Source organism: Berghia stephanieae, chromosome 11 (assembly GCF_034508935.2).
Source record: "Berghia stephanieae isolate SIO BIC M18660-M18661 chromosome 11, UCSD_Bste_1.3, whole genome shotgun sequence".
Classification (NCBI taxonomy): Eukaryota; Metazoa; Mollusca; class Gastropoda; order Nudibranchia; family Aeolidiidae; genus Berghia; species Berghia stephanieae.
The window spans coordinates 25,737,697-25,762,220 of NC_088370.1; the positions used below are offsets into that span (position 1 = coordinate 25,737,697).

At 35.8% G+C, this 24,524-nt stretch overlaps 1 protein-coding gene across 1 annotated transcript in view; it reads right to left on the reverse strand.

Moving 5' to 3' along the window:
- Positions 1–7,142: 7,142 nt before the first annotated feature.
- Positions 7,143–24,524, reverse strand: part of LOC144956867 (T-complex protein 1 subunit alpha-like) — a 28,432-nt gene continuing 11,050 nt past the window's right edge. Inside the window, exons 7-12 of the mRNA XM_078887650.1 lie at positions 20,650–20,776; positions 19,903–20,078; positions 14,711–14,834; positions 13,933–14,125; positions 11,423–11,586; positions 7,143–8,854 (exon numbers count right to left, since the gene is read on the reverse strand). Coding sequence (XP_078743776.1) covers positions 8,644–8,854; positions 11,423–11,586; positions 13,933–14,125; positions 14,711–14,834; positions 19,903–20,078; positions 20,650–20,776 — 995 coding nt within the window. The 3' untranslated portion in view covers positions 7,143–8,643. The remainder of the gene's footprint in view (positions 8,855–11,422; positions 11,587–13,932; positions 14,126–14,710; positions 14,835–19,902; positions 20,079–20,649; positions 20,777–24,524) is intronic.

Sequence of the window (24,524 nt, forward strand, 5' to 3'; positions counted from 1 at the left end):
TGGTGGGGTTTGAACCTGCGACCTTATTGGTACGACAACTCCGCCTGGCAGGTGAGAGCGTGGCTCTACCGTGTGAGCTATCCACGAACACAAAAATATTCGTTTCAAACTCAAAGTCATTACTAGATCCCTCTCTCACCCACTTCTTGAGACCGCCGATTCGTTCGTACACCACCATCGCGAATAATTTTGACCAGCAGTTAAGCTTAATAGCCAATATTCTCAACACAAACATATAACATAGAAACGATTGAGACATTGAGTATGCTCCGGTGTATGGGGTGAATTTTTTAATTCAGAAAAGTGAGTGGAGCAGGCACTTATGTTGGTAACAACAAGATATGAAGTGAATAGAAAAGTGCCAGAAGACAATAGAGAATAAAAAATTTTCGCGGCGGTGGTGGGGTTTGAACCTGCGACCTTATTGGTACGACAACTCCGCCTGGCAGGTGAGAGCGTGGCTCTACCGTGTGAGCTATCCACGAACACAAAAATATTCGTTTCAAACTCAAAGTCATTACTAGATCCCTCTCTCACCCACTTCTTGAGACCGCCGATTCGTTCGTACACCACCATCGCGAATAATTTTGACCAGCAGTTAAGCTTAATAGCCAATATTCTCAACACAAACATATAACATAGAAACGATTGAGACATTGAGTATGCTCCGGTGTATGGGGTGAATTTTTTAATTCAGAAAAGTGAGTGGAGCAGGCACTTATGTTGGTAACAACAAGATATGAAGTGAATAGAAAAGTGCCAGAAGACAATAGAGAATAAAAAATTTTCGCGGCGGTGGTGGGGTTTGAACCTGCGACCTTATTGGTACGACAACTCCGCCTGGCAGGTGAGAGCGTGGCTCTACCGTGTGAGCTATCCACGAACACAAAAATATTCGTTTCAAACTCAAAGTCATTACTAGATCCCTCTCTCACCCACTTCTTGAGACCGCCGATGTCTCAATCGTTTCTATGTTATATGTTTGTTATATCTTGTTGTTACCAACATAAGTGCCTGCTCCACTCACTTTTCTGATTTTAATTGCAATGTAACGTCTGTTAGTAGTATGGCAGTTTAAAAACCAGACTGGGCAGCTTCCAGTAGCAGTTTAAACAGACCAGGAGCTATGAGAAAATGAAAGAAAGGGACGATGCTGACTTTCGGAAATTCGCCACTTTAAAAAAACCACTCGGGTTAAATAATGGTGAAAAATTTAGATTTTTCATGAAATTTGTAAAATTTGCGGTAAATTGCGGAAAAGTGCGAATTTTGCGGCCGCAAATTTGCCATTGCGGCCGCGAAAAACCACGATGACAGATATATACTGGTCATCAATAAAGATCATCGATCCTCGCTCTTTTACGTCCCGTAATCTGCCTATACATTCAACTACTAAAACAGTTATGCCACCTCCTTATGATTCAATATGTAACATATTCATTATCAGTCCTCGGGATACACACTTCTAAGAATTTTGGAACCAAAAGAGTAGAGAGTATGACGTCACGATTTTCTTCCCTACTTACACCATAATTAAATATAAATTAATAACCCCCCCCCCCCCCCCCCCCCTAAGTGCCAGAAGTGACTATGTCAACCTCCCCTCGACACGTAGCTCAAGTCCCGACTTTTTCCCTAATATTAATATCATTTGTAACAAAGCATTCACCAGATGCCATGCACTTTTGTAAAATAATAATAATAATAATAATAATAATAATAATAATAATAATAATAATAATAATAATAATAATAATAATAATAATAATAATAATAATAATAATAATAATAATAATAATAATCACCATCATCATTATACCCTGTACAGCGACATCCATTCCAAATGTGGTAATCTTCAGCTTCAAATCGACAGTCGAGACAAAATGTTTGGTCCATTGAAGATGTTTCCTTTTCCGAGTCGAGCAAGGCAATCCCGTAGTTGTGGCTGGTGAAAACGCTTGATTGGCCTACCAATGATATGTAGTCCCTCCTAAATAGAGCTGTGAAGACCCGGTGAATGAATCCCGGGTACCCGAGTGCGAGCGGCGAATCGTCGACTTTGAGGTGATCTCAAACTAAGTACATACACTGATAGTTTGCTCTTGGAATCTTCATCTATGCTCATTTTAACCAGTTCCCCATTTGTCTTACTTTTTCTCGTAAACTTGTAAACATATAACTTTTTTCACTATTTTCCCCCATCTTCTTACTTTTTACTGGCGCGGAAATGACGTAAATGTGTCACAAGCGCCGTAAAACCCTTATAAAAACAAACAAATTAGAGAAATGATGGCGGCCATTTTCAAAATGATGATAATTAATGGGGACAAAATATGTGAAACTTTTCTTAAAACAATATTTCAAATAACGATTTATTCTTTGGATTTGGTGTTCTTTACTTTAAAACCAATGTTACTGAGTAGGATTCCGGACCGCCCATAGTGGGCAGAGAGGTACTTGCTGTGTCATCTATCCCCCTGTATCTGTTTTCAAATTGCTCTCTGTCTTTGTTTTGGAATGAGATTAGTTTGTCCTGACCCTGGCCGGAGTCCTTGACTGGGAGGGAAACTGTCGAATGTATAGCAAGAGATTTGGGAGATGATATTTATTTTCCTTGTAAATCATCTCTCTGTTATGCACCGTTATTTATTTTTATTTTTTTAAACATGATTTGTAAACATTTGAGTGTATTCCTCTTAGTCTTAGATGGATCTTGTGCTGGTGTCTGGTTGAGACTTTTAGGTAATCTCAAACTAAGAACACTGATAGTGTGCTCTTGGAATCTAAATGTTTCCTATGTGGACCATTCCCTCGCTTTTGGATCGGAAGGTCTTGAGTTCGAGCCTCGCTCGACGCATAGTTGAGTCCTTGGAAAAGGCTCATTGTTTTTATTTTAAATTGTTTTACGGCGCTTGCAACACATTTAGGTCATATCAGCGTCAGTAAAATGGAAGAAAATGGGATAGTACAACGTTCTAGAATTACAGTTAAAGGACCCAGGAAACGGTAAGACAAAGAGGAATTGGTTCAAATAGGAAACAGATGTAGATTCCAAAAGCACACCATCAGTTTGAGATCACCTAAAAGTCTGACTCAGACACAAGCACAGGTCCCCGCTAAGAGGAATACATTCAAATGTTTACAAATATGTTAAAAATAAAAAAAAAATAATGCATAAGAGAGAGATGATTTACAAGGAAAAAATATCATCTCCCAAAACAATAACTATACACTCGACTGTTCTCCTCCCAGCCAAGGAATCCGGCCAGGGTCAGGACAAAACTTAGTAATCTCAATCCAAGACAACGACAGGAAACAATTGGAAAATAGGTATAGGGGTATAGAAGACACAGTAAGACAACATCTCCTTGCTAATCACAATCTCAGCTATGTTCTTATTGTGAACAAACTGACACAGTAACCTTCTTGCAATGAGAGTCTCCTCTAACAGATTTTCAACGGTTACCTCTTTATTAATAGAGAAGCCTCGTTCCACCTCCGCATTGCCATGACTTAATACCAACACCATCTTCAGTATCTTCCCTAGAGCTGGTACACTTTCCAGACATCCATGCAGAGTAAAATAACTGTCCAGGCGGTCACTTGCAGAGAATCGGTGCCTGGAAACTGCCTCTTTAAAGGTTGAAAATTGAAGAAGTGATTGATCAACTTCTTCAGGTGTAATCCAACCACAGAGCTGAAGGTGATTGGCAGTTGCCTTCAGAAGATCCTTGGCCTTTGCACTGTTGCCGACAATGAGAGCTGGGTCAAAGCAAGCAACATTCTTGGTGAAACGGAAGTTTAGAGGGCTCTTTTCAATAATTTTTTTAATGCAGGCCTTAATTAATTTTTGGAATGACAGCCTGAAGTCCATAAGATTTAATTCCGATAATTTCCTTTTCTCAGCTGTCAAAATCTTCTCAGCATGACAGCCTACTTCGATTTTTCCATATGGCTTGAACAACTGAGTGTCGACATTTGCAGGAGCCACAATTTCGTCCATTCCATCTACATCTTTTAAAATCAAGCTGTACAGCTGTTTAACAACAGCACTAATTTCCTTTGCAAGGAAGGGAACAAGGGGTTCATCACGCTGGAACTTCAAAAGGAAGGGCCTTAAAATTGTACAAATGAAAACAAAGATGTGTAGCTTGGCAAGTATCACTTTATCCCCTTGGATATCCAACAAAACTTTGAAAGTCTTGCACATGGGCTCAGTGACCTCACCTTTTTTTGCTTTGGTCACATAATCCATGACGAAAGGCCAGATTACAATGGCTCTCTCTGCAGCAGAAATATTTTCCAGCCGTCGATGGCCACAAAACTTCAGTGGTAGCATCTTACTGCCAGTGTGTACCAAGAAATCCTCACGTCTTGCAGGAGAGTCTTGAAACAAATAATACAAAGATCTTAATAAGTGTCAATCTCCCATCCAGATTCTTTGAGTCCAGCTTTGATGCTGTTGTGAAGTACATGGAGTGGACAAGATCCAATGTTCAACAGAGACTTTCCTCCTTCCTCTGTCATTGAAGATGAAACATCTTTAAAAACCTTCCAGTTGACATTGGGGCCATCCATTGCAACTGTTGCAGCAAGTTATCATTATTAATGTTTGAGATTGTTTCTGCTGCTGTGGCGTGTCCAAGGAAATAAGAATAAATATACTTTGTTTTCACAGTTCCATGGACATATATGAAACGGACATGAACATCTGTTTTTTCTGCATGTTCATGCTTTCATCAAACATAATGACGTAGTTGTCGACACTTTTAATCGTAGATAATATTTGACTTCTGATAGCAGGGGCAATTCCAAAAGTTGACAGATAATGAAGCTTGGTGCGCGAACACTTAAATTTCTCAGCAACAGGGTGGCCAGCAAACATAACTTTAAATAAAGGGCCCATGTCTACAGAACTGCGAGCACTACTGTGACTAGAAATTACATGACGGGTCCACAGAATCTCAGCTTTTAGTACATCATTGTCTGAGACTTTCAAAGTTGATTGATTAGCTGACGAGGAAGTTGTAACAGTAGCATTAATGTTAGCTTGTGAGGTAGATTGTTGAGTATTTGATTTAGATGATGTAGTGAAGTTTAAAATTGACCTGGAGTTAGAAACAGAATCACGTGATTTAGATTTAGAATGTTTTTGAGAGGACATATGACTGTTCAATGCCTTAATTCCTGATGTTCCGATTAAAAAACTGTGTTTACAAAATTTGCACGAAAATTTATTCTTGTCATTGGGAACAGCAACAAGCCATTGTGAAAATCTGCTGTCACTGAGCCAATCTGGATTAAATTGACACTTCCCCATTGTCTTAGTTCTTTGACTTATCTATCAATCTGGATGAAGTTCACTTATTTCCGACTGAAGACGAACACGAATGATACTGGAACAATCCACCAAATATTTACATTATATTCTATCCCATAATAATAATAGAGGATCAACAATAAAAATAAGGGCAAAATATTGTAATTCAGTCAACGGAATCCAAATAGAATTAACACGAAAAGTAGTCAGAGAGAGCAAGAAAAAATGAAATGGTAATGGTAGTTTTATGACTTATCTATCAATCTGGATGAGGTTCACTTATTTCTGACTGAAGATGAATACGAATGATACAGTCCACCAAATTATTGTTTGTTGTTTTTAAGGGTTTTACGGCGCTTGCAACACATTAAGGTCATATCAGCGCCAGTAAAAAGGAAGAAAATGGGATAGTAAAAAGTTCTAGAATTACAATTAAACCACAAAAGAAAAGGTAAGACAAGGAGGAATTGGTTCAAATAGGGAACAGATGTAGATTCCAAGAGCACACTATCAAAGTACTTAGTTTGAGATCACCTAAAAGTCTCATCCAGACACAAGCACAGGTCCCAACTAAGAGGAACACACTCAAATGTTTACCAATCATATAATATAATATGTAAACTGAACATAATACAATGCATAACAGAGAGATGATTTACAAGGAAAAAAATATCATCTCCCAAAACTACAACTATACATTCGACTATTTCCCTCCCAGCCAAGGAATTCAAGCCAGGGTCAGGACAAAACCAAGTAATCTCATTCCAAGACGACAGGAAACAATTGGAAAACGGGTATGGGGGGATAGAAGACACAGCATGTACCTCCCTGCCCACTATGGGAGGTCAGGATCCCCACCCAGAGTCCACCAAATTAACTTTTATCCCATAATAGTGAAGCAACAATAAAAAATAAGGGCAGAATATTCTATTTCAATCAATTTTCAAACGAAATCCAAATACAATTCACACTGATGCTCAGTCACACAAAAAAAACAGACTGGATTTGGAATCGACGTGCGTAAATGTACCGAATGAAATGAAATGAAATTTGATTTAGGCACTCTGGTGAGGATAGGCTAGCACTCGATAACGAAAAAAGAATACGATACCTACCTACACGATGCGGATTTTCTGTAAACAGCTCCGTGTAAATTCTTAGTAAGGAAGTACAAAAGTATCGAGTACAGTTACGGTGATTAAAACCGATACTATCGCACAAGATCGCGCAATAGCAGTGCACACTTCCGCTTCATACGCAATGAAAGTAAATTTTTGCATTTTTAATTTTTTTTTTTTTTTTAGAAAATTTCAGACCATCCAGTACGGCTTCCGACATAATTTCAAATTTCCGACTTCCCTGGCCACCCTGTACAAGGAAAAAAATATCATCTCCCAAAACAATAACTATGCATTTGACTGTTTCCCTCCCAGCCAAGGACTCCGGCCAGGATCAGGACAAAACCAAGCAATCTCATACCAAGACAAAGACAGAAAAGCATGTTGGAAAACAGATATAAGGGGATAGAAGACACAGTATGTACCTCTCTGCCCACTGTGGAGGTAGGGAACCCCAACCAGCAAATAGGGAACAGAAACAGATTCAAAGAACAATACGGGAAACAATCCTGATGTGAAGGTCTGTTTGTTTGTTTGTTTGTCGAGGTTTTATGGTACTTGCAACAGTTTTAGGTCATTTTTTTTACTGAAAAAAAAAATTTTTAATGTGGAAATCCACAATCCACGGTTAGGCGGAAGCTGATAATGAAATGTGTACTTTATCAACAAGTTGGGCACACCTGAAAAAATGCAGAAAATGTATCTGAATGTATAAGATTTTCTTTATTTTTTGACAAATAGTCATAAAGAAAGGAAAAAAAAAAAACAAAACAAAAAAAACAAGGCAAAATTTATATAAAAATATAAAGAATCACACAAGTTCAAAAACAAAAAAACATAAAAATGACTGTCCACTCACCTTCATCATTTCCCTATCCAGCAATTAGTAATTATTTTTTATTAAATACAGGCTGGGCCAAAGTGTCGTTTTTGAAACATTTGCCACTAAATTCCCCCAATACTAAGTTCCTTTTTAAAAAAACTAAGAGGAATAAAAAATCTTTCTCATTAGTTTCTCAAAGTTAAATAATGAAAAACAAACCTAAAACTGACAACCTGGCATCAAAATTATAGAAGTTCGGCTTTTTAAAGTGACGAGAAACTGTGGACAAAATTCAATACATTGTCCATACTTTTTATTTCAACCTTTAAAAAACTATTTCTACTATTCTATTGATGTTGAATTGTCCATTTTTGGTTTATTTTTCATTATTCAACTCCGAAAAATTAATTCAATCCTTAGAATTTCATAGCAATAATGTATTTGGGTAATTTTGTGGCAAAAGATATGAAAACGACCTGTTTTTTTTTTTTTTGACATTGTCCTATATAGCGTATAAAAGTCGACTGAATATTACTTGCTATTCTGATTTCATAAGTATAGAACAAATTGAATTGTATCTGTAAAGTACTGGAGTTACTCGTAGTTACACTGGCAACACCGTCACCTTTATTATATCTGGTAAGGGAAATTCGGGAAAATGATAAAGGCAAGTAATGAATGATAGGTCATGAATTTTCTTCCAGGCAAACATGAAAAAACACTCTCAAACTTTACAGGCATTTTAAAGAAAAAAAAAAAAATGCATCAGCTTAAACATGACTCGCTAATTTCCAAAACACTTAAGCATATCACATTTTAAGTATCATTCCGGTAAATTCAATGGCTCAGCCGGGTTTTGTAACTAAGTGAACCAGATTTTTAAAAAAAATTTGGGCCAAGTTTTGCCCAAATATAAAAAAACATAAATTCTGAATTAAGTTTGTATGAACAGCAGAGACTAAAAACAATGTCAGAGAGAAAGTTAACTTTGATAATATAGGGACCATTGATGTAATCTAACTTTGCCTGTGTATGCTGACTAAATCAAACAAACTCATCTCATTCAAAATGACGAAATGATACGAATTTCATTCAAACTAGCACATGTGGATGAGACACTGGATCATTATATCATAAACAAAAACACTCAGCACTTACAAAATATCATCCGGCAACTAAAATAGAAAAGAAAGTATTGGATTGCAAAATAACTGACACTGTGTAGTTTTCATTCAGGTAGACCTAAATCTTTTTTGCAAACATGACCATATACTCTGTATTGATAATGAACAGCTATAAATAATGTGTATCCGCATTCACCCTGCACTCTCTTCCCACATCAATCACCCAAGCGATTCTAACACCTTCCCATTTCCCAGTTTTCAACCATCCAGAGTCCCAGATCTGTACGCTTCCTGGTAGGACTGGCCACCTTGCCTTTCAGCCTGGAGTTTGATGAGGTCATCGATGCGGAGGATGGTGATGGCTGCTTCCGTGGCAAACTTGAGGGATTTGATCTTTGACACGGCTGGCTCCAGAACACCTGCTTTACGATTGTCACGGACGATTCCATCGTACAAGTCGAGGCCAACCCTGTAGAAAACAGTCATAGTCTAGATTTAAGCTCGAGTACGATATGTGGCAAACCAAAATTTGATGTTATTTAAAGCCAAACTAAATGAATGCCCAGAGAGTAAAACCTTGACTAATACAAAATGTTGTCTGCCCTCAACTATTCAGTCAATATCCCAAGACAGATCAGTACCATATTTATTAAACTGCCCTACTCATCAAAGAAAATGAGAAAGTTCTGGGATTACAATTAAAGGACTCAAGAAAAGGTAGGACAAAGGGGAAATGGTTCAAATAGGAAACAGGTGTAGTTTACAAGAGCACACTATCAAAGTACTTAGTTTGAGATCATCCAGACACAAGCACAGGTCTCCACTAAGAGGAACACACTCAAAGTCAAAGGTTTACTAATCATTAGACATGTAAAAGAAAAAATAATACGGTACATGACAGAAAGGTGATTTAGGAGACAAAACTAACAATGCATTTGACTGGTTCCCTCCCAGCCAGGGTAAAGACAAAAACTAAGTAATCTGATTCCAAAGACAAAGACAGAAAGCATGTTGGAAAACAGATATAGGAGGATAGGAGACACAATTAGTGCCTCCCCGTCCACTATGGGACCTGGGAGATCAGGAACCCCACCCAGAATTGTCCATTCTACTAAAACAAACTTCTATGAATGACTGGTTGGTATAGGAACTCAAAACTATTATCAAACACAAGGAAATTCAAAGAGACCTAGCAGTAAAAAAAAGGTCATATTTCTAAAAAAAAAACCCAAAAAACATTTTGAATAATGAATGCTACTACTCACATGATTTTTTTTTTTTTAAGTCAAACAATCAAATAGAGAAAAAAGTCCTACTAGTTACTAGCCAAGAATTTTTCTTTTTTCAGTGTATTTCTGGTTTCTCACTCTCCAATTTGTCCAATCAAAAACTCTGCCATGACTCAAACCTCAGATATAAAGCATGTTTTCTTTTTTCTTCAGAGAATTTTAGAAGTTAACACATAAAAATCAACTAATCCTTCAGGGACATAAGACTTCAAGATTCTGCAGCATTAAACAGACAATTATTGCTTGCTACTCTTTGGATAGTACACTCATTATTTGCTTTTTTTGTGTGTGTTTTTTAAGGGGCGGTTTGGGTCTTTTCTAAAAAAAAAATTAATTACCAATATTCGGCAGTTTTAATCATTCTATATCGTCATTATAGGTTAGAAAACAACATTTATGGTGAAAAATTTTGATTATCTGTGTTGATACCCATTTTGCGACCTAATTTGGGGGTCTGACATAAAAAAATATAACAATCTCGTGGCCAACGTTCCACAAAACTAATGAAGGAATGACCTCCATATTCTTCCCTCTTGTCAACATTGTACAATAGTGTGTCACCATAGAGAGATTTTACGGCTTTAGCTTATGAAATTTTTATTAGAACATTACAAAGTTGAGAATCAAAATGTTATGACAAAATTGATGTTAAAAATTCAGAATTAGGATTATAATTCAAAATTCACATATCTTATCAAAAAAATCTCTCTATGGTGACACAATACATTATCTCTGTGATAACTGTGGAAAATTTCAGACAATTTCATTGAACAGATTCTGAGAAACGTTTGACACAGTATCCCATACCCTTAGAAAAATGACATATTGAGAAAATAGCAAAATAGCTTCCCGTTTTTCACACTTTTCTTACTCCCTGTACCATTTTCGACTGTGTTTTTCGTGCCTTTATAGTCTAGTTTAAGAATTTGGACTTCACTTATATTATTTCTAGAATAATAAAATATTATTTTCCACCAAAATCTCAAAATCAATTTTTCGAAGGATTTTCCTAAAAATTAGACCCAAACCGCCCCTTAAGGGTTTTACGGCGCTAGCAACACATTAAGGTCATATCAGCGCGAGTAAAAAGGAAGAAAATGGGAAAGTAAAAAGTTCTAGAATTACAATTAGAGCACCCAAGAAAAAGGAAGGCAAAGGGGAATTGGTTCAAATAGGGAACAGATGTAGATTCCAAAAGCACACCATCAAAGTACTTAGTTTGAGATCACCTAAAAGTCTCATCCAGACACAAGCACAGGTCCCTACTAAGAGGAACACACTCAAATGTTTACAAATCATATAGAATATGTATACAAATTAATACAGTGCATAACTGAGAGATGATTTACAAGGAAAACAATATCATCTCCCAAAACTAACCATACGTTTGAATGTTTCCCTCTCAGCCAGGGTATCCGGCCAGGGTCAGGACAAAACCAAGTAATCTCATTCTAAGACAAGAGAGAAAGCAAGTTGGAAAACAGATACAGGGGGATAGAAGACACAGTAAGTACCTCCCTGCCCACTATGGGAGGTAGGAACCCCACCCAGTAATTATTTGCAAAGTACCATTTTTCCCAAATAAAACAAGACCCAGCAACCAAATCAGTGCTAAGTGAACAAAGGGGTCGGTAAAATCTATATCTTAAATTTGGTTAGCGAGACCCCTAAGAAAGTCGAGAATTTTTTTAATGAAGGAAAAAAAAGCAATCCAAAAATAACCTAAACGACCAAATATCTAAACTCACCATCTAAGCTCATTGTGTTCAGCTCGTGTCTGTGAGGTGTTGTGGAAGGCCCTCAGTTTGGCCACTAGGTCAGTGGAATCCTGGGCTGCATTGATGGCCAGTTGTTTGGGAATCACAAGTAGAGATTGGGCAAACTCTGCTATAGCCAACTGTTCACGACTTGCCTGTGTAATTCAGGTCGACGAATGGCATTGTAAAAAGATGTAAAAATAACATACTGAATTTCCAAGGCAGTTCATAATATACCAGTCTTACTCTCTTGCTTTTTGGAATTCTGGACGTGTTCCCAACCACTGCACGAACTTGCCAATGTGCGTTGGGAACAAAGTTTGAATTCCAAAACCCAAGAGTGTAAGAAATCTTTTATTCTACCCCTCAATCGATTCCTATTTCGTCATCTTTGAATAAAAGACATCTTCAAAAACATTTAAATGATACTCATAGCTGCCAACCCTTCACATTCCAAAAGTGGAATCAAAATATCAAAAAATTGGAATTTGAGACAAAAAATTGGAATTTGTAATTTTACTTACCACAATCACTGCATCACCATGGTCAAGCTATTTAGTCGCCTTCTACGACACGCAAGCAAAGCGGCAGTTCTATTCTTATTCCGGGAACTGCACGGAAAAGATGGTGGTAATCTACTGCTTCAAATGCCTGTAACAGGCACTCTTTGCATTTGACAGCTGATTGCTTGTCAATCGAACTTGGTGGCATGTCTGATCCCTGGATGTCATATGCACCTTTTGAATTATTAAGTTAATTTAATTGTTCCTGGCCATCTTTCTTCATACAGAGGACAGTATTTCTGCATGATTCTAGGTTTCTTTGGATTAGACATGCTTTTAGATCGTTCCCACAAATACAAAGACACAAATCACAACAGAGTCCAAAGTCAACGAAGTCGAGTAATCTTAACTGAAATATTAATATATACACAAAATTGTCCGATTGTTCTCAAACCTGATTAAATAAAAACACAATCTACTGATGAATGTCCACAAAATGCTAAGTCAATAAACTCCAAGAGAAATAATGAATTTGAAAGAAGAGAAAAAAATCAACAAATTAATCCAGCGATGATTGCATGTGTGCGACTTTGAATCAACTGACAACTGACCAACAGCTGAAGACTGAAGAAGACAATGAAAGGCGCCAGAATAAAGCATGTGCCAAAACCTAGCACTATAAACCGCCAAATTTTACTAATGGATAATTCTCTCTCAAAATTACCACCAACTTTGCCACTTAACACATGAAAACGGGATTCTTGCACAGCTGGCAACACAATCACGTGTGTTAAAGGTGGAAGTGTGTGAGGGGGGGTGATTAATTTTCCTACTTACCTCCCTTTTGAAACTCGTTAAACGTATAATTTTATTTTCACCTTTTCCTTATGAGTGTTCTTTTTTTTTTTTTTTTTTCAATGTTCCTTTTGATTGTCATTATTTTTGAAAATCGGAATTTTAGAGACTTTGGCGGAATGGCGGAAATGAAGGGTGAAAATCGGAATGATTCCGCCAAAAGCGGAAGGGTTGGCAGGTATGGATACTTCTTTTTAAGGAATCAGATTTTTAGTGAAATTTACGCTTGATAATCTGACGTCACAAATCATTATTGTAAACATGATATCATTACACATTACTATTTAGGGAGAGGGATGGGATAATGACCGATAAACTTCATATGCTGTTTGGAACACAACTTCCATTTCTTCCAGTGAAAGTTATGTAAATGTTGCTGCTCGAAGCTCGAAGAAAAAAATAATAATATGAAATTTGACCCAATATGCCTCAACTCTTACAAAGTAATACTAATTCTGTAAAAAGTACTATTGATTAAAGTGTCCAGATTTCAGAAATTGAAGATTGAGGATGATCTCAAGAGAAATCAGGCTGGTTGGCAGGTCAGCTATGTCATTTAAAGGCAGCACAGTGTACTTATTCTCTGATTGAAAAAGGCTGATTTTGTGTATTAAGTAAAAGGACTTTTCCTGAATTCAAACCCAGGATCTTCCACTCCAAAGGTGAGTGCCATACAACAAGACCACATAGCCGGGCTGATGATGATGAATAAGAAATTGGTAAGAGTTGGTGGCAGTGAAAATTCTGCTGTACCTGGACAATAACTGTTGCCTCTGTCTTAAAACTTGTAAAATAGGTGCCATTTCTCATCCTACATGTTAAGTGTTGCTGTTGGCTACGGACCCCTAATCCTTTAAAGCGCTTTGAGCATGTTTCGTGGATATTGCCCTTATATATATATATATATATATATATATATATATATAAAGCTCAATACAGTGGAATTCTGATAAAGCCAACCAGAAAGATTGGTTCATTTTATCCATTATCAATGGAACACACTTAGATAAAAGTAAAAGACAGATAATTTAGGACTAACAAGAGCTGTTGATTAGTGTTGACCTCATGCGGATTCCACTGTCTATCTGCTTGGTCCGACAGCAAATCACAAAACTCTTCAGAGTATTTTTTTCAACTACTCACCAAAGATGTGGCAAAGTTTTCCAAGTATATAGAGAGAGCAGCCTCTACAGCACCTCCTCCAGCCACCACCTTCTTGGATTCCAGCACTCTTCTAACCACGCAGAGGGCATCGTGCACGGATCTCTCCATCTCATCTACCATGAAGTCGTTGGCGCCTCGCAGGATGATGGAGGAAGCAGTGCGAGCTTTGGGACTGGAATGGCAAAAACGTATTGAACAGTTTTGATAAAATATGGTATTGAGTTTGGTGTCCACCTCTTTGAAAATAAACATTGTAATATAAAAATGTTAATACTACCCCTGTTTAATCTGCTATCATATGCTGAAAACTGAATTTTGTCAAAATTATTGAAATTATGAAATAAGATATCTTTGTGATTCAATGAACAAACAATGCACTCAATCTTCTCAAGCTCATCATAACAAAAATTTTTTAAAATGTCAGTTTGAATAAACCTCCACTTGAAAAGACAAAAGAATATGGAAACTATTTTTCTACAAAATCTGAATTCCAAGAAAAAACTGAGCCAGACAAAACAAGAAAGAAATATACAAGAAAAAGAAGAAAAAAACATCTGAAAAAATCAGTCATCCTCCATTGGAGATCGTATCTTTCATACGCACTTTTCAGATACTTATCTTACACCAGTGCCTGCTCCCTGATTTGTCACTTTGATATAAGCCATTTAGACCCTCCACTTTGTATACCCTTAAAAGCAGGATAGGAAAGAAGAAAAAAAAAAAGAGAAAAAGAAAGCAGCTCCAATAACAAACCCACCCTTTAATGATAATAAGCTCGTCGTCACAGATTCTCTCTTGTACAACTTCGTCAGCCTGGCCCAAGTAAGATGATTCAAAGGTCTCATTGCCCTCCATGTCAGCAAGGGTCATCATGAAGGTGGCTGGAGAATTGATGAGTGATAACATTTTAATCATAAATTCCCATCATACTTCACCTTCCAACTTAAATGTGAAGCGCTAATTGATGATTAACATTGTTTTTTAAAAAATCTCACATTCATGGAGCCATAACAAATCATTAAACTATGAAGATTTTTCAGATAATTTTAAGGGCAACCCAATTTATTAATATCTAATTACAATTAATTCAAACTGAAGGCCTCTCATAAAGACTAATACCCACTTCTTTTTCAGCAGAACCACAACAAAGACCTGTGTAATGGTAAAGCCCATATTCAGGATGCAAAGTTCTATTGCACTTGATTGCAAACACACCGATCGAACCCTATCTGATCACTGGATTCCAGTACAAGGACATTAAGTACTTACTTTTCAATACATGAAATGATAATAGTAGTTAAGGATAACAATAGGTCAAATGTCAGGTTCGTTATCTAATTGGCTCACCTTCTGTAAACATTTGACTTCACTCACCCATTGATTGGAAAGATGTTTAGGCGCTATATAAATTCATTATTTACTATTTACTAAAATATATGGACGTTTTTTAACTGACTGAATTCCATAAACAAACGGAAAATCTGCAACCCTAACAATTTAACAAGAGAGCTGAAAAGTTATTATCAATACATAGCATGAGAAAACAAATTCTTTTATTCTTCTGGGTATTCTGTTGTGAAGAAAGGGGGGGATGTAGTTTTTGGTTTTCTAATTTTTATATTTTAATCCATCATGTGTTGAGACATAATAGACCTGTAAATGAGCTCTATAAAAATTGACTGAAACTCTTCGACAAACTGAAGATTCAATTATTTTTTTAAAAAATAAGGGCATCATTGGAGAGGAGAGTGATAAATACAATACATTAAAATAGTGGGTGTTATTTCTTACTGGAAGTATGACTGCCATAATTTGATGTAGAAGGAATGCTAAATAAGCATGTCATTCATATAGGTAAAGATGACTTCATCAAAATCAAAATCATATTCCTGCCTGGAATTTTTTTGACATAGTCAGAGAAATAATCACCATTATCATCTTTAACTTCTAGCATGACCTATTGAATTTATTCCTCACATCTTTATCGATGCTCCACAAGTCTGAATTGCGATCCACGAACAGCTAAGCCATTGTGAGAACATTAGAATAATGTAGCAATGAGCAAACTTGATTTTCAATCAGTAAATGACAGAAAAAAAAATTAAATAAATATGACTTCTGGCCAATACACTGAATTATTAAGTAGAAGTGAATTATCAAGAAGAAACTTCGGCAGGCGTAGGTAGCGGAAAAATTCAAAGAATCGAAATGAAGGTAAATCGCCACAAAACAGCAAGCTCGCTTGGGCTTGAGCAAAGCAATGGCAGAAAACGTCCTGATTTGCACGGGAATTAATTAGGCTACTTACCATTGTTCCTTATAATCAGGTACCCAATCAGTGAAGAAACGGTCAACCAGTTTGTTTACAACGTGAGGCAATCGAAATGTGCTTGTAGCAATCTATCCTAACTTTCGATTTGAAGGTGTCTACATAACATTCGCAATTTACTTTATCATACTTTTGAGACTCGCCAGGTAAATGTGGTCAATTTTGGCTTAGATGAAACAGTGAAATTTATCGCTCGGTGGCTCAGTTAAAATTGGCTACAGTTGGGATCACGACGGGTTTGGAAAGTGAAAAAATAATTTAACGAAGGATGTGTGAAAATACCCAGGGATGTGTTCAGACACGCCTTTTATAAAAAGCGTCGCTTAGTCTTGGCAATATATACATCGTTAATATAAACGGTCCCCATGAGCAATGATAGCGCTGTGGAACACTCCTAATTACTTTACGGTCATTCGACTACGATTTGTGAATTCTTTTTTTAAAAATTCATTTCTTTCTTTCTTTCCTTTTTGTAAATATTTGAATTTGACAAATTGACTGATTTCAGTTAATTGACTGAGAATTTACAGGTCTAACATAAATAAATTCTAGATGCCGGAAATAAATTTAAAATCCATTTCAAAAAGCCTGAAATCTTGCACTCAATGACAATGCTGCTGTGTAAAAGACATACAAAACCAACCTCCAGTGGCTTTGGCAATGCGTTTAAGGTCATTCTTCTTGCACCACCTCACTGCCATAGCACCGGCCTCCACAAAGTATTTCAGACAGAGGTCATCAATGCCACCAAAAAAAAAAATACAAAAAAAACCCCAAAAAACCTTGACATTGCATGGGATCGATCTCGATCCATTTGCGCATGAAGTGAGTGCTCTACCAACTGAGCTATCGAAGTCTCTCCAAGGAACGCTCGTTTGGCCCGGGATGAGGGGACGACGTGTGCCGCCCCCCCCCCCCCCCCCCCCTTCATCGAATCGAAACATATCAAAGTCAGCCTTTTTAATTACTATTACTAACACTAACAAGTTTGAGATAACAGAGGCCAGTCCAAATGTTGCTAAATTATCGGGTTTAGTACCAGCACATTTGAAACATTAAAACGACACATTCCACAATGAGATCAAAATTTCAGAACAGACAACATAAAGAAAGAATTCAACTGCCTCAACTTTGATAAGGACCAATACACAAGAAGCACAATTGTAAAATAAATGAAATAACTTAGGATGGTTAGAAATGCATAACTGCCAACCTGTTACATCACTTGAGAGGGTGTTTTGGGGTAAAAATTAGGCGAGTTCAGATAAAAAGTAGGCGATTGCATATATGTTTTCTTTCATGCAACATAATGCTCTTTAAGTAGTACACAATAATAGTAGTTATAGTAAAATGCACCTCTAAATATCAGAGAATTCCTACTTCTTTACTTTGACAAGATAAACACACCTAAAAATGGAGTATACTTATTTTTCTTGAACCTAAACCGTTACAAAAGCTTGCTTGAAAAAAAAATAATTAAAATCAGATGAAGATGTTTTTTTTAAAGGGATTAAATTCATATTTCATACATTAATAAAGGGAAATAATCATTGTCATGTTTAAGCTATATAAGCAATTGATTTTCTGATTGAAAGATTCTAATCAAAGATGTGGATTTAATTTTATTCTTAATTAAAATAATATTTGTAACAAATAGTGAAAGTATCAATACTGTCTTAGAATATTCAAAGTATATTGAGGATAACATCCATATTCTATGCAAATCTCCAATACATTATGAAAGGTTTGAGTAAAAAACAGGCGTCATATAAACGAATGGAACTTTTTTAATTGTTGAAAATCATTTATGATAGAGGCATAATTCAAATTAAAGAGCTACACAAATGGAGATTATGCTCTCACTGGACACCAATAATAATAATAATAATAATAATAATAATAATAATAATAATAATAACAATTATAGTAGTAGTAATAGTAATAATAATGGATCAATAATAATAATTCATTAGGCTCACGTGCCTTGTTTACCACAAATTAGTCAAAAATTACAAAATACGGATTTTGAACTAAAAATAAGGACTTATGGAAGTCAAATACGGAACAAAAACAAATCCGTATTTAACGGAATGGTTGGCAACTATGTGATAAAATCAGAGATTATTCAGGCTATTATCAGAAAACACTACAAACAATAACACTGCATGGATGTAAGTAGGTCAGGCCAAAAAGGCCTGAAATCCAATTCCAACGAATTGAAAAAAAGCCTGAAATCAAATTCCACTGAATTTTAAAAAAAGCCTGAAATCCATTTACACTGAATTAAAAAAAAGCCTGAGATCAAATTCCAACAAATTCAAAAAAGCCTGAAACTCATGCTGAAATGTGATCCTTTTGTCTCTAAATGGTATTATGATGAGATGATCCAGATGCCAGAAACATAGCTGCCAACCCGGTAATTAAATTAAGAGGGAGATTTGGAACAAAAATCAGGGAGATTACATTTTTACTGACCTGAAGTGAAGACACGCTGCTAGTTCTTCAAAAGCCACATGATTACTCCTCGTGATGCACAACAATGAACCAGAATGCAGAGGTATGTCCAATTGCATTTGTTAATTTAACTGCCATGTCTCAATTTAACAAAGTCTTTAGGCAGTATAAAAGGCAAATACAAATTACTCCCAATTAGAAAGAAACCGTCCTCAGCAATTGAAACATGTTGTGGTTAGGAAATTTTGAAAATTGATGAAGACTTAAGGCAGGGCAGAAGCAAAAGCAAATTATTCTCAATTGATAATATCGATACCACAATATATTCTTTTACAATCCTATAGAACAGTAAAGTTGCTGCCCCAAACGTAAACAATAACAAGTTGCTAGTGATTTCCGTTAGGGACCGGAATAATTTACGCACAATATAGGTCTCCCAATTTTGTAGTTTGAGTTGAAGGCAATACACTTTCAGTATTGAAAATATGTTTACATAAAATCTAACAGTTGCAGAAATAATAATATAAGACTAAATTATTATGAAAATCAGGCTCCGAATAATTCTCGTTTTGTTCATACCAGCGCAATAATTTGCTCTGGTCTAAAAATAGATAGACGTAACTTTTGATAAATTTTACCTTTTGTTCCATAAAATATCCATATCTAGACATTATTTGATGCATGATCGAGTATTTATGAATATGTGTTTCTTTTGCCACCTAACAGCCAAATTTTAAAGGTTATTTTCTTTCTATTATTTACATTGGAACGTGAGCTGTCAAGACAGGAACATGTGGTTTGCCATGTGCTTCTCGACCTTTGTTTACGTTTGGGGCAGCAACTTTACTGTTCTATATAATCTATTGCCACATTACTGGTATCGATTCTGTTGCTTTCATAGCATCGACCAGCCAAAAAAAAGTTGACAATTGATTGTCTAGAGAACCAGCAACTCATCACACTCAATATTCAAATTGATAAATTTCCGGGAGATTTCTGGAGATACTAAAAAACTGCGGGAGAGCGGGAGATCGGTGATAAATACGGGAGACTCCCGCAATTTGCGGGAGGGTGGGCAGCTATGCAGAAATAAAATTAAAATCTATTTCAAAAAGCCTGAAATCTGGCACTCAATGACAATGCTGCTGTGTAAAATGAAAACAAACCTCCAGTGGCTTTGGCGATACGTTTAAGGTCAGCCTTCTTGCATCTCCTGACCGCCATAGCACCGGCCTCCACAAAGTATTTCAGACATAGATCATCAATGCCCCCAGTCGTCAGGATTACGTTGGCACCTGCCGACAGAATTTTCTGGATTCTCTCCTTGGTGATATCAGACTCTCTAAGAAAACAAAGAAAGTAAAAAAAAAAAATGTTGATAAAGGGGAAACCTGAAACGTTCACATTATCTGTTTTCGTTTTTCAAATTGAAGTTTACATTAAATTTCACATTTCTATTCATTTCTTTGAGTTTTGAGCAGCAACATTTACATTAAGCTGGAAAGGAAAAAAACAAAAAAAACAACTGATATCTTGTAAAAACTAAATTAATTTAGAAAACAAATCCGCACAAATAATAAGAGTTGTTTGAATGTCTTTTTTAATGAGCTTTCATATTGCGCAAAATCCACCAAACGTGCTCGCAGCGTTTTTACAATGGGTCCCTGGCCAACAGCAACATTTAGGACGGAACATTACGCCTGTTAGGCGATATTACAATTTTTTTTCGGATAGAGACAACGTTGTTAATGGTCAGGTACTCATTTTACACCTGAGTACGGTGAGAGAATGTGAGTAAAGAGCCTTCTCCAAGGACTTAACTATGCGTCATGCGAGGCTCGAACCCAGGACCTTCCGATCCGAAAAGCAAGTGTCATACCACTAGACCACATAGCCGCACAATGTCCACTCACCTTTCTCGGATGTCATCCAGTTTGTCAGGGTTATCCACCAACACCTGGATACCCAGATGCATCTTGGCTTTCTGGAGACTGAAGTCCAGACAAGCAATCTTGGGATTGGCCACCTGTTTGGGCATGGCTAAGGAAGGGAGAGAAAATTCTTTGTTACTCAGTAAATCTCAAGAACATCAAGAGGGATAATTATTGCTTGGGTAAAATACATTCTCTTTAAAATAAAATTAAAAATAATAATAACATTGATAATGATAATAATAACAATATTAGTAATAATAATAATAATAATAATAACAACAACAACACCAATAATAAATAGAGTTGGGAGTCAAAATTCTTCGGCTCAGCCAATGATAAATTTTTGCCAACGAGCACAAAATATTGGCAAATCTAAAAAATATAAAACTATTTTTTTCACAGATTGATATACGTATAAGAGTAACTTGCAAACCTTTTCAAAAGATTTGCAAATTTTTGACAAATTCTTTGATTCATTTTTTTTTTCTTTTCTTTTGGTACTTTTTTTTGGCGACATTTACGTGCCCCGTAGTGATGAAGATTTTTATTGTAATTTTGTTTTCCCAACTTTGTGCCTATTTCCAAATCAGCATAATTTCTGACAAAATTTGCCATTTTTTGTCCCATAATTTTGAGTTTGAAATTGCGTAATTCCGCAGGGATATTTTATTACATGGGTTGTATGTAGTTAGTTGTTATACAACATATTTAGAATCCTTCAAAAATTTTGCATAATTTTCTCATTGCAAAAAAAACCGCGGGTTCAGGGTAATGCAATCACCTGTTGACTCAAACGATTATTTATAAAATCTGTTGGGGCATAGCAATTAGTCATTTGAATTTCAGAATCACCTTCTGGCCACTCTCTGTTGCCAGATTAATTTTCTTGCACCACGAACTTTAATACTGGATTTATTTTGATCGTAGATGGTTCAAAAGATTCGTCTCGATCTACGTTATTTTCCACAATACAGTAGTATAATAATTAAAGTAGATGAATGCCTGTTCGTAATAGCCCTTATTTCTATGCAAATATTGACAGTTCTTCATTAGTAGTAGTAGGGAAATTCCAAGGGTAATGGACTGACAAATCAGACCAAAAATGCATACATTTCGTGCTCTGAAATGCAATGTATTTATTGTATGGAGCTAATATTTCCCATGGACATGTATCATGTCCGCCCTTATCATATATCAAAAGGATAAAGATGAATTTTTATCAACTTGAATTTTTTTGACATTATAATGTTGGTAACGGACTGACATCAGAAAATCCATCTTTTTCAATTTTATATGTAGATGGATCAAACTTTCTGAAGTTAAACCTTCCAGTAACAAATAAGTTCTTTTATAGTAACCACGAGATGTTGTTCTACAACACACTAGCAATATTTAAAAGATTGTCTAAAATTTGAATCTGCAGTCTTTGAAAAAGTGTCGGTAACGGACTGACAAATGGATGGTAACGGACTGACACCTCTGCATTTTATTACTCAGAATAACGGTTACTACATAAAATCCAGAGCAAAGAACAAATTATGTAATTAGGAGCAACACTGAATACCCATTGTGATTGATCAAACCAATACTCTTCCTTATATGGATGTCAAGCTACATTGGGCATGATGAGTAACTTGATGGGTGACATCTGATTACCTCAATCCCAACTTTGCTTTTGAAAAAATTAAATAATGATTCGCGGAGTTGAAATCTATTCTATCACAGCCAAACGGGAACTTTATTTCAACTATGAAATTAAATTATCCAAAAAAAAAAAAAAAAAATGTAGATAAGAAAGGACTTAAAAACTGGGGAAGGTTTAACATTCATTTGGTACTTATTTTTGAAGCTTATTTTTATTCTGTATTTCATCTTGATTCCTGAAGCTTAGGAATTGTCAATAGGCATGACCGTCACTTCAAACTGGTCGATAGAATTGGCAGTCAATCTCTTCCTCATCTGCACTTGACCAGAAAGCCAGTTATAAGATCTGAGAAAGATCTTCAAAAATTTCGTTTGGACCATTTTATCCTTGATTGTTACAATTTTCTTATGCAGATTGTGGGATTTCTCTTAGAAGTACATTCTGAGGTTCTGAGGGAGCAAAATAAACTTAGGCCAATTTTGATTCCTGGATGAAATTCACTAACAATCACAACCTCTTTTTCAGGGTTTTTTACACGAAACTTTTTTGAATTTTCGTCCTTTCTCTTTTTTCATCTCTCACAATTATGAAATCTTTTTCACTTGGTGCTCGCCAAGAGAACTTCTTGTCCAAATAGAAATTTTCGACCAAATTATTTTATTTCATCTTGAAAGCCCATTTCCATGATTAAAATATTTCAAAAACCATTGGTTGATGTATTGGATGCCCTTAGCAGGACAGGCATAGTTTAATTTTTTAAAAAGTTTTTGGGAGGATTGTAGACCCTCAAAGTTGAATTCAGTATTTTACTTTCCTGTGCTGAAATGTGAGGCAGATGTGGTTTAGGTGTGCTTGGTTTACTTTCTTTTGGAGTTATAACTTGATCGGCTTTTCTCTTTTTTTTCATTTTGCTTGAAAAAATCCTGTTATTTCTTTTAAGCGTCCTTTACAATCACTTTCAAGTTTTCTTTGAGACTCCTGCTTTTGTTGCCTATCTTTTTCCTAAACAACGTAATGCCCATCAGTTTTCAGTCTTTCTTGATAATTTGAACCATGGATAGAGTAGGAAACGTGAACCTGTGAATAAAGAAAATTGAGCGAAATTACATCATAAGCTATGAAAGTCAAATCGGAATAAAAAGCAAATCTTGTTTTCTTAAAAATAATACAATAAAACTAAGAAAATAAAACTCATTTTTAACTTGTATCATATTACTTTGTAACAACCAAAATATTGACATTATACACAGCTAAACAGCTTGCTGACCCACTACATTTAAAGTGACTCAAAAGTTTTTCACATTAATTTAAATGTTTGATTTTCTTTTTATTTCTCCCAGGGCTTCTTGCCCCTTTAATAGAAGACTACTACTAGCTCCATTGTCATAAGGATATTATAGAACAAAAAACAGTTTTTTCCCTTAATTCAAACATAGCAAAGATCTTCAAGTGATCAAAAGATTCACAAGCTTTAAAAGATTCAACTTACCTATTGCAAAATAGCAGGCTTGATGTTGAAGACCAGTGTTTGAAATTTTATGATCCAAATGTTTATAAAATGGCTGCCTGATCAGTTGAAACACATTGGAGTGGACATTACTCTTGAGACTTAAAAAACAACTTTTATATATTGTCTTTGAATTAAAATAGAATTTGTCAGTCTGTTACTGTCAGTCCGTTACCCTAAAAAATGTCAGTCCGTTACCCAACAAAAGTACCTTAAATGATAAATTTCTTGAAAAATTATCTTACAGTGCTAAAGCCATTCATGTAAGGACAGAAAATCTGAAATAGTGAGTCTGTACAACAATCACATCTTTCGTAGATGAAAAAATACTGTTTTAATGGTAACGGACTGACATACAATTTCCCAAGGTCATTAAAACGACCGATGAGGACAACATTTCTTTAAAATCGTAAATTTGAATGTTTATATAGGTTCCTGATACTTATAATTGTTTTCATATCAATAAACAACAGCAAAGGTGGCTCTAATTTTGTAGAAGTTGCAAGATTTATAATATTGAGATAATATTCTTTTCGTTCTTCAAATAGGGGATACCCTTACATTAAGCTATAATAAGCATCCTACCACAAATATGCACGAAATATCCTTATATTCATAATCCTGAATGATTTTCCAACAAATTGGTACCAAATTTTAATATGTTCTTAAGAATTGTAAAACACCCCTTCGGTTGACATTTTC